At 42.8% G+C, this 11,746-nt stretch overlaps 1 protein-coding gene across 1 annotated transcript in view; it reads right to left on the reverse strand.

The window, feature by feature from the left end:
• Positions 1-9,999, reverse strand: part of CRKL (CRK like proto-oncogene, adaptor protein) — an 18,752-nt gene extending 8,753 nt beyond the window's left edge. The window contains exons 1-2 of the mRNA XM_080392797.1: positions 9,041-9,999; positions 5,096-5,558 (exon numbers count right to left, since the gene is read on the reverse strand). Of these exons, the coding sequence (XP_080248923.1) occupies positions 5,096-5,558; positions 9,041-9,354 (777 nt within the window). The 5' untranslated portion in view covers positions 9,355-9,999. The remainder of the gene's footprint in view (positions 1-5,095; positions 5,559-9,040) is intronic.
• Between the last annotated feature and the right edge of the window lie 1,747 nt (positions 10,000-11,746).

Raw genomic sequence — 11,746 nt, forward strand, 5'->3', positions numbered from 1 at the left:
TTCTGATGTCATGTGCCAGAAGAATAATAATTGATGCCCAAACCAGAGAATCAAGTAATTAAGAGGAAAGACCATTCCTGACACATGAAAACAGGTCAAAGGTCAGAACAGAAATGTTGAAGCCTCATCTAGGAATAGAGTAAAACAACTGAAGTTGGCATTTTAAGCATAGCTAGGACAATTGCCAGAGCTGAGGCTGCAGCACCACAGGTAAAGTGCTGCTTTTCATTAAATGATGTTAGCCTGTGTCTCCATCTGATTAAGCTAGCTGTCATGACTGTATAGAACTGGGAGAGCTCAAAACTCCTAAAGACCATTGTCTTGAGCCACACTGAATGTCACTGTAGCACAGGATCTTGTCTAGGTTATCTTATGTTGCTTTTGGATTCATCCAAAACCAAACTCCACAAACAGTTCTGAAGGTGAATGTAAATTAAATTGTGAGGCACTCAGCACTATCACAATGGGAACCACTGATAACTGACTGGAAAATGATTAAAAAATTAATTACAAAAATGAAGATTTCACACAATCTCCAAAGTAATTGTCAGTTGTAATTTCAAAGGCAGCACACTGAAAAGCTGGTGCATGTCAGCACAGACACAGAAATCCTGCTGTCAACGTCACTTTCAATTCAACAGTTATCAGAACTAAAGCTCCCCCATCAACGCTTTGCACTACACAAATGTAGGCTCAGTATTTTGCATGAAATCTAGACCTTGTAGGTTAGATGCATTTTAACGTTTAACACAGCAATACCAAGTTTCCTTGGCTTAGGAAAGCACCATGCTTATTGTCTAGTGAAAGAAGTAGCCTGATTTCCTAATTAAGCAAACTCTACTACTAGCACATTTTGGCCTACTTGTCTCAACTTTCCTTTGAAGAGGAAAAAAGTTAACTGTAACCTAATTGTAACAAGCTCAAGAGAAATACTGTGAGTCAGTTATATAATTACGGTGAATGGGTATTTATTTCACCAAAACATTTTAGTTAACAGGTTAACTCTGTAGTAGCAAACATAAGTTTGACAATCATGAACTGATAAACTACTTAATGCTGTAATGCTGGCACAGGTCTAGAAAAAGCCATCATTAGCATAAAAATTCTGCTATAAAAATATAGTGAAGCTTTTGTTCAAAAGATCCCATAACACTGTTAAGTCTGGAGATGAACTCTAGGACTACTACTGCCTTCAGAGTGGTCTGTGACACTTCTTACAGCATTTGCAATATATTTTAGAACCATTTTTTAAACACATGGCAGACATAAATCTAGTGGCTGCTGCCAGTCTCCCATTTTTTGGTTCCTTACACCATTTCGTAAGTGAATCTGGAATTTGCTGTTCACATCCTGAATTAACCTTCAAACAGTTCACTAGTTCAAGGGAATTATCCACCACTAGTCTGTCTACTGACTGTGCTGGACATAAAGAACTTCGTTGCGTACAAGTCGAGAGATTAATCAACTACTTTGGATCCAAAAAAGAAGTAGCCAACCACCAACAGATAAGCTCCTTTAAGGTAAAACATACTAGGTCTTAGTCTACTGGGCACTGCATCCACATAGTGTGCTGGTTAAAGCATCCACTTTAACACTAATATGCTAATGAAGCCTTGTTTTAACAGGCTGGGTATAGAACTACAGGTTATTAAATGCTGAGAAACTTTTCAGATAGACTTGGCTGCTCTGTATGACAGTAACACTGCAAAGAATCTCTGCTCTTACAGAATTCATTACCTTATTAAAGTGCTATCCTGTATAACCTTTGAACACAGGATTGCCCTCCTAGTTTTCCCAAAGAAAAGCAGGATTGAAGAACATAATCCTGTAATGTAGAGTTCTAGTCCCAATAAATACAGGTCACTGTATCCCTGTCCTTCATATTCCTTCCTCTAGAGCACCAGGACTGAAGAAAACTGCTTCTTGCTAAAAGCACACAAGCAAAGAAACAGGTCTGGGTCATTGGTTGGTTTCATGGTTGTGGGGTGGGGTGTTTTGTGGTTCAGTAGTTTGTTTTTTAATGCAGCATCCATGAAAATACTACACACGTTAGCAAGTCAAGTTAGTTGTAGTGAAAAACTACAGACTTCAATCATTTCATTAAAAACATTAAATCTGAACTGCCATGGTAACTAAATCAACAACAGTAAATGTAAATTTTAGAAATACATATAATTTATTGCAGGCTTTACTGATTGTTCGCTGGTGCGGGGAGATGCCCAAAGTTATGCATATACCAACTTTATGCTTTGAGACAGTAGCTATATAGGCTAAAATAAGTTTTAAATAAACAGATCATTATTTCCTTTTTTTATTTTAGAAAATATAAGTAGGGCATACAACGCAGTAGGACCAAGTCAACATTTAGATGTTAATCCCTTCAACAATACCAATACGAATGGTAAATAATTTTAGCCCAGCAAGGTCCACATTGTAAGATACACTGTATTAACTAGTATCCTTACAGGAACAACACTGTAGTTGCCCTTAAACTATTAAAGTAGTATTTAAAAATTGTTAAAAGTTAAACACTCCATCATTATCCAACCAAACAGATCTTGTTTCAGATTTTCAGTAGAATATTCACTCATTTTACAATCTACGTTTTTCATGTGAGAAATTAAAAAAATATATTTTACCTACTTTTGAAGGCTTATGTAAACAATAGTGTGCAACAGAAAAACTGGACTTGCAGGCAGAGTGCTTGTCCCATTTTCAAACTGAACCCAGGAGAATGACATCCCTCCTTAGGGATGACTTAAAAGGAAGTCGAGCAGATTACTATGCAATAGCTTTACTCCATATGGTATTCTCTTCCTTTTAAGTACTGTCTGTGTACTGACCACACAAAGCCAGAGCCAGCAAACATATTTTGCTCTCATGTTATCAGTTTAAATGAGATTACACAATCAGGCACTGTATAATTATACCAACAAGGTGTTGTACCTGTACTAGCTGAACTGCGATTTATCAGAGTACACCTATACTAAAGTGGAGTACTATCAAATACTATTATTCTGAAAGAACACTGTTAACTGCTCCCCAAAACATTCCCATGTGTTCTTTCTCTACCACTAGCTACTTTCTTTCAGTGGTCTTACAAACTAGAAGCTGCAAATGATCCAAATTTAGTGGCATGTAGAGCCCTGGCAAGGTTGGGATTAAATACATCAATTGGGGCCAGTAGATGTTAGGCAATCTGAAGCAACATCATGAAAAAGATGTTGATTTTTTTCTTTAGGAGTAGTCCATGTGACAAAAACTATTACTATGAAATGAGGCTGCTGAAGCTCCCTATGCATGGATAAACATGGAGAAGATGTAATCACCCATTCTAGTGAAAATGTAGATCAGTTCCCAGAATTCTGCTTTGAAGCCTTTTGAGAAGCCACAGTGTGGCTAAGGTGCACTTGCAAAAAAAACAGACTACACAGGGAGACAAAATACACCAGTGGTGGAAGACACAAAGACACAAGGCATTCAGCGGAAGAGAAGAATCTCTCAAACAAAATTTAAGCAATGGGAAGGCTCAAAACAATTCAAACCTACATGTTGGCCAGAGAATTAATCCCATTGGTGTAGTAGAGCAGCTAAAATGACAGGATTAACTAGGTCACTAAAAAGCAAGTCAGGAAAACATATTTGTGAGGGTCATCCTTCCAAGTGGTTCTGCTACCCTGCAGCAAAGCAAGCTCCCTGAAGCAATTCCATGACACATTGGTAACATAACCAAATCAATCGCTTGCATTGGTTTGTTTTCAGAAGCATGAATAGTTTTGGCAGGAATCTTCTGTATAGTGCAGTTGGCAGTGAAATTACACTTTGGTCTATGATAATTTTCACACACTGTTCAAAAATAACAAACTGCTAGATTTCATAAGACTCAAGGAAAATCCAGTGATACTCATTTAACTTTTAACCCCATATGAGTAACCACTTGCAGAGGTTTTACAAATACAGGAGGAAAAACACTTAAGGCAACTGTTACGAATAACTGGAAGTCACAAATACAACCTTTCAAATTTCAGTCAAAAGTATCAGCTATAGGTAACAGCTTCAACCTGCAAAATAATTGAGCAAAAGCAACAGGAAAAGTTTGAAAGTATTTTTAAAAACACTATTATTTTACTTGCTAAAATACTGTTGCTTCCTTTGCTTGTTTCCTTGCATTTGCTCCTTGAAGTATTGTAGCACACTCAAGTTTCATCTTTGAAACTAGTGCTTTTTCTGGATGAGACATTTCTGAACTATGGGTTTACTGGCCTTCAGTATAGCCTAAATGGAAAAGTATCAGTCTCAGCGTTCTGGATCTAGCTTTAAAAACTTCTTCCAATCCATCATTTATGCCAGTTAAACTAGAATTGTAACATGAATTCTTTACCATTTAAAGAACACTGCTCTAAAGTCCTAAAGACATCCCTAATAAAAATAAAATAGAAAAATGCTTTGGCAAGTACAGGAACTTATTAAAGGTTCAACTCAACACAAGTTCAGAGGCTATGCTACAGCCTTTCATCTAACTCCCTTGCCCTCAGTTTAGGTCTTAAAAGTTTCTCAAATTACACTTTTGTAAACAAAAGTAAAAGAGACTAGAGTACTTCTGATATATTTCTGCCCAGATTTCATCACTCAGCATCAGATTACTCAAATGCATTGCATGTTTATTGGCAATCCTTACCTTTCTCTTAAGGATGCTACTGCCAGTTCTCAACCTGGAATACTGCAGTGATTAATGAAACATCTGCCTCCTTCCCCAAGGTTAGGAGGGGAAGCAAAGTCATCCTCAAACTAGCAATTCCGCAGCAGGATGCATATACTCCACTACCCTTGTTAACATATTTGCACTGTTGAATAGGCAAGAAGAGAGGGTAAATACAGCTCCTGAAGTAACTTGGTCACTTTTCTCAGAGGACGTGGTATAAATAAGCAATTTTTTGTAGATCTTCCTTCAGAATGTAACCTAACTTCTTAGTCCCTTGACAGAGATAAGCAGACTCCATATGAAATCACCCACATGAACTCTGCCACTAACAATTCTTAGTTTCTTGTTTTACAAAACAATTGAAAACCCTGAGACTTGAGAGGAAAAACTTACCTCTAATGCCAGCGCCGTCTTGTCATAAGCACAGGGTACTCTCTTTTGGATAGCTTTGGCATAGACTGGTCCATTCTGTGTTGATGGCAGAGGATTGATCACTGCTCCAGGTGTGCTGGATACTGAGGGAAGGGGACTTGCGGTTTGAGGCTGAGCATAAGCATGGGCAGGTTCTGGAATACCATAACTGTTGGAATTCCTGTTTCCATGCTTCCCATGAGAAGATCTGACTAGCTTTTCTACATAAGGAACAGGAATCATCCCAATCCGACCATCCTTGTTTCTGGCACTCCACCACTGTTCTTCTGGCTTCTCTACAATTACAAGTATCTCGCCCTTTTTAAATGGAAGATCCTCAGCATCATTGCCAGGAAAGTCATAGAGAGTCCGAACATACTCCACATTTTCTTCTGCAGTGGACATAGTAGGGGCAGATCCAGATCCCATTGGTGGACTTGGATACCTAAGTTTAAAAAAGATACAGTGTAAGTGATAGCTATTGTTTTGCATTTCCAGTAACAAAGCTTACCAGTTTTACAGTAGCAATGCCAATTAGAGGAGAATTACTTACTCAGCTTTGTAACAGAAGTATTGGCTTGGTAGCCCTGTGAGGCATTTAATGAGTAACTCATGCTCTCAAGTAACTTCTTAAATACCCAAATTAGCTTCCCCAGAAACCAAATAAAAATCTGATGGATGCAGAAAGTTGAGAGGAATAATGCGAAACCTTCACCTGTTTTGGATTGTTGTGAGAATCTTGGGGTAAAATAAAATTACTTCTATAGCTTAAGTTATGAGAGTTATAACACACAAAACCAAATGAAAATTATTTCAGAGACCTGGGGTGGAGAGGCAATACATAAAACCAAACAAATTATTTGTGTGACTTGGGGTAGAGGGGATCTTGCAGAGTTAAATAATCCTCTTCAGTTCATCACACCTACATTTTTAACTTCAGCATCTACTTTAAAGAATTCAGTAACTCTAAACTAGACTAGAGGGAACACAGTGGGGAGAGGGAATAAAAGTAAGAGGAGAGTATAATAAACACAGTTTTCTAACTCAAAGCTAGAAGTCCAATGTTGTCTTTCTGATTGGTAGCACAGGATCTTTTTAACCAAATCCCACTACTCACATGCAGAATTTTGGGGACAGCCATTCACATTTATACTGAAAACACCTTTCTTTAAGAAAAGAGGGAGACAAATCCTGTGTTTTTAGGAGGCAACACTTTTCCCTTCTTTTCTGGAAAGTAATATGGAATTAAGCTCCCTAATCATATTTTTACAACTTCAACTCTCAAAGGGTTGTTATAAACAGAAAAATACTAGTTTCAAAGTACTTACCTTTACTGCATATTTAAATACCTAATAACCTGAAAGCGACATCTTCATAGAAGACAATTATGAAAAACTTGCACCCACTGGTAAGAATGGAGTAAGAAATGAAAAAGCTAACCATCTAGAAATACACCTTTGCCTAATTAACCATAATATTACCTTTCATTTATTCACATAATTGTTTATTACTATGCCCATCATCTGTCCAATACAGTGATTTCATTGTCTGTGATAATATATAAGATAGTCTAATTTGATGAACAACTTTCACTGCAATTTTTACCACAAATTTTACACATTTTATTCAAAGCAGCTGTCAGAAATCTTAACGTATATAGGCCATAGCAGATACTATCTAAGCCCCGACAGCAAGAATGCATGTCATTAGCCTACTTCAATTCTTTTTTGCAACTTGCAAAATAAGATGGAAGTCAAATCCCTATGATTTTTGCAAGATATGCCAGAAGCCCTAAACAGAAAGATACATGCTTCTGTAAGACAGCCTGTGGTGGCCAAAGCCAGTCAGAGCTCACTAGTGACACAGAACAAATAGAAAGCTTAAACCAGTCAGTTTTCAACTGTTTTATAAGTTTAAAATGTCATCTCTGATAGCTAAGTGTTGTATGGCTATATACAACTACTTAATCCTACCACAAAAAGCATCTCTTCATACTGTACTTTATGAAATTAAAAGAATCAACAGCCTTCAAAAGCACAAGCACCTGAGTGTGATGTTCCCCTGAAAATACCAGAGAAACAAGAATTAGCAATAACTGTTTTGAAGCACATACCTGTCCACCCCTGTTCTAAACCTAGTTCGTTAACTAAAAATAAATTAAAAAATAATCCGGAAATGCTACCTCTCATCCTCCCTCTTGCAGCAGGAAGTGTCCTTCAAACATAATTTTAAACCACCAATCGTGTTATTGATTTTTCTAAAAGAGTTTAGAACAAAAATCATGCTAAGGAAAACTCATTTGTTGCTTTATAAAAAAGCTTGTCAGTTCACAGCAGGCTAGGTCACATCTGTTTCTGTAGGCTGAGAGAACAATATGCAATCATAAGCTTGAAAATAAGATGGTACTAAAATGTTCATAAAACGTTTCACACAAGACTCCTAACATATACCAAACCAAGTAAGCAACTGGAATTAGCTAAGTTTTCAAGTGTTTTGAAAAAGCCAAGTCAATCGTTGCCATGTATGATTAAGAAAAAGTTTTTACGCCCAGAAAGGCACAACAGTATCCAGGTTAAGGAGAACCGAGATAAGCATGCAGACTTTTTCCTCCCAACTTTCCCACAAGTTTAAGCATGCACATAACACTAAGCAGCTCCATTTAAGTGTTCCTGCAATGGTGAAATTTATTTTTTTTTCTCCCCTACCCATCTCTCTAGCCACAGCACAATCACTACCCAGAAGACTTCTCAGCCTTCTCAGCAACTTCAAGAGTTCTTGAAGCTAGTGCTTTCTGTCACATCCCTCCCATCACGTGACAGCTTTACAGAAAGACTTTTTTTGACAAGCTACTGTCAACCTTTGACAATTAATTGTCATTAAGAACTGGCCTATGCCAAGGTTAAATTGTAACTATAAACCTCAAAGTTACTCCCCCGTGCCCCAAGAACTTGCTAATGGGCAAAACACAGTAAGATTTTACACTGAAGAATTTAGAAGAAAAGCAATCTGAATTTCTTTTTTTAATGTGTCACTGCTTTCCTAGCTTTTTTTCCCCACTTCATTCTATCCAAGAAGCCCAAAAGCTTTGAAGTTAGATACTAGGGAAGGCCTTAGTAATTGAAAATAGTATGTTCTAATGTTCTTGATAAGCAGTTTACTGATGCAAGTCACAGGTATGCCTCATGTTGGGAACATGACAAAGAATGACCTCATAGCCAAGTCACATTTTCCCATCCTCCTAGAATAGAATTTCTTAGTGTAGTGCGTGAAGTATAAAAATATAGATGAACAGTGCCGTAACCAAACTTTGAGAAATAAATGTTTTACATTTTGGGGGGAGTGGAAATGCCACCCTAGAAATTTAGGAAATGCTGTCCTAGAATATATTAAAGCCGACTCAACAGGGTGAAGCATTCTAATCACATAAAGGCCTGTTCTATTGTAATCAGTGTGGATGCCTGGGCAGACAGCAACTTGAGCTCAGAGGCTGTGCTTCAGTCACAGAGAAGATGACTTGTGAACCAGCTTTTCAATCATCCTAGGAACAGCAGGGACAATACCAGAAGAAAAGGTTGACACAAAGCGTGACCACACCCTCTCAAAAGGCAATTACAGCCAGTGGTAGAAATGTACACGGTACCTTTGCACATGCCTACATGCACCGTAAAAGCAGGCCTTGTATGTTACGTTATACAGATGATTTGACTGAAAGAGCAACCTGTAATGGTCACGGAGATTCAGAGCGCTAAGGACCGCTGTTCGAGCTTCAAACGAGGACCAGACCAAATGTTTCCTCAGGGCCTGAGCATGGCTCTACAACCAATGCTAAGATCCTGGAGCTACAAGGCTGGCGTAAGGTTCCCCCCCTCCTGGCGCCACCGGGAGCACAGATGGCAGTGGGTGGGGCGGAGGGAGGGTGGCACTCACCTGGGCGCAGGCTCGATGAGGGTGGTGGTGTCCAGGTAGTGGATCTTGTAGAACTCCAGCAGGGCCGGCAGGTGCTCAAACTCCTGGTCGCCGATCTTAAAGCGGCGGTTGGGCAAGGAGTTAATGATGTAGTGGGAAACCCGGGAGTTCTCGGACACCGACAGCACGTAGTCCCCCGGGCAGGTGGACGAGTCCCGCACCAGGAACATGCCGTGCCGCTGCCCCTGCAACCGCGTCTGCGCCTCCGCCCGAGACACCGGGCCCACGTACCAGCTGGAGCGGTCCGACGAATCGAAACGGGCGGCGGAGGACATGGCTCCGAGCGGGGAAGGGGAAGGGAGGTGGGGAAGGAAGGTGAAGAGCCCGAAGGCCCAGGCGGAGGAAGAGACTCGGAGAAGGGAAGGCCTGGGCAGGGAGGCTGGGGAGGCGGAGCGGGCTAGGAGGAAGCGGCTAGTGCCCAGCCTAGAAAATAGGAAGCCCAGGGAAAGGGGGAGAAGGGAGAAGGAGGCTCCGTGCCTCCGGAGGCGAAGGGCCGAGGAGCGGCTGGGGTGGGGCTGGCCAGACGCGGCGGTCAGGGCCCCCGAGTCTCCCTCAGCGGCGGGGTGTGCAGGGCATCCTTCCCGCCTCTCAGGCCTGCGGCGGGCCCGGCTGGGCGGGTGGCGAAGAGCAGCGGCGGCTGACACGGACAGGCGGCCCGGGAAGGTGGCGAGGGTGGCCTGCTACGGTACCTCGGCGCCGCAGCCAGACCGGGGAGAGGGAGGGGGACGGGGGAGGCAGAAGCGCCTGGCTCCCGCTTTCTGCTATCGGTTCCCTCCCCTCTCAGAGCCGAGCACCAAAATGGCGGCGGCGCCGGGCGGGGGGAGCTCTCCGGAGACACCGCCCCGCGCAGGCGTGCTACCGCGCGCGCCGCTGGCGGGGGGAGGGGCGGCGGCGGGGAGACGGGGCCGCGCCGCCGCAGGGGGTGGCCGGGCGCGCTGAAGGGGCTGTTGGGGCGGCGGCGCGGTGTCCCGGCTCGGTGCCCGGGGGACGCAGCGCCTTCCTTCCCCAGTGCCGCTGCTGTTCTAACCCTCGCCCACCACCTTAGGCGGGTGCGAGACCCCTGCACTGTCCCTGGTCGCCTGCAGGCGCGCTTGGTCAGAGTCGCTCCCAGAGAACGCGGCCCAGCCCTCGGGCTGAAGACGCCTGAGGGGCACCCGCCAGCGAACCTCCTCCATCTTCTCCTCATCTCTCCCGCTTTGCCATGGCGGCCGGCCGCAGCTTCCCACCCCTCGGGGGCCTGTGGTGGCCCCAGGCCTCCCCGACATGCCCTGACAGCAGGCCGCCTGGGGACAGGCCACCTTCCTTGAGGTTTTGTTGTTTTTCGTAGTTATTACTTGTTTTTAAGGAACAGACCGCTCTGATAACCTCCTCTGATCTTGGGAGAACTTCCTACGTGCTCTAGGAGACGGTTTCCTGTCTCTTCAGGGCCTTGTTCCCAGATAACGGGTCAGAGCCCTGGCTGGCGGGGCGGGAGGATGGTGTGGCAGGCCTGAAGAGGAAGGAAGCCCCGGAAAGGACTCAGCAGGGCCGGTGGGCAGGGACTGGGCGAGCGCTTGGCACGCTGCGGCATGAGCTGCCGGAATTGCAGAGGGCGGCCGGTGCGCGGTGACCCCAGCGGGCAGCGCAGGCCTTGGCCTGCTCCAGCCAACGCCGCGGGGGTGGGGGGTTGGTGGTGACCATCGGCATGTCCAGCTGCGGTAGGTGAGGCCGTGACAAGATGACTGTGCTTATTGCCCAGATGTGCTAGAAATAGTGTGATTTTAGCTCAGTCTCGAGACTTTTAATTTGTGCCTTTGGTTTTTTGGGGTTTGGTTTGGGGCTGGCAGTGTGAAACGAAGCAGCACTGGAAAGCAAACAATATTTTAAATGGAGAAATAGGTTAAAGATGAATGTCTTGAAGTGCCTAACTAGACTGTTGTGCAGTCTTATTCCAGCTTTGCCATCTTTTTTTCACACTCTGCTTTTTCTGAAAGCTCAGCCACAACGTGGTCAGTGTTTTCCCCTCTTTTTTGTTTCTTCCTATGTTGGCCACTCGTGCCAGCTGAGGTGTTTGGTTTGGAACATATGGGCTGTGTCTTTGTAGACAGTTAGCAGAGTTCAAGTAATCTAAAATGGCAGATGCATCCAGTGCCATTCTTATGTTTTAAGTAAAATCGTCCAGGAAAGTCTCATAACATCACTAACACGAAAGGATCTTAAAGTAGGCCCTGAATACACGTACAGGTATCACTTTACCAGTCCCTGAAATACACCCATCTCCTGGGTGGAAAACAACAGCTGTTTAGTCATGTACAGCAATACTAGTGAAATAGTAGACCCAGGGAGGAATAATACCATTTGAAAATTCACGTCTATGCAAAAATATTTCATCCATCTCTAGGGAAGCTTGCTTAGTAGCTATACCTTCATCCATTCCTACTAGTTTAAGTGTTTGTATCTGTCAATGAAAGTCAGTTTTAAACACATGTACATAGGCTACTATAGGTTATGAAGGTTATGTTTTCCTGTCATTTGAACAGGTTTGGATTGTTTTCTGTTTGGCCGTGGCCAAAATACAGATTAAAAGATAGTACTTTGACTTGCAATACCATGCTAAATACTATTAAAAAATAATTACAAAAGCCACAAGTTAGCAGCAGAATCAAGAACACAAAGTATATAAAAAGG

This window comes from Falco punctatus, assembly GCF_963210335.1.
Source record: "Falco punctatus genome assembly, chromosome: 1".
Taxonomy (NCBI): domain Eukaryota; kingdom Metazoa; phylum Chordata; class Aves; order Falconiformes; family Falconidae; genus Falco; species Falco punctatus.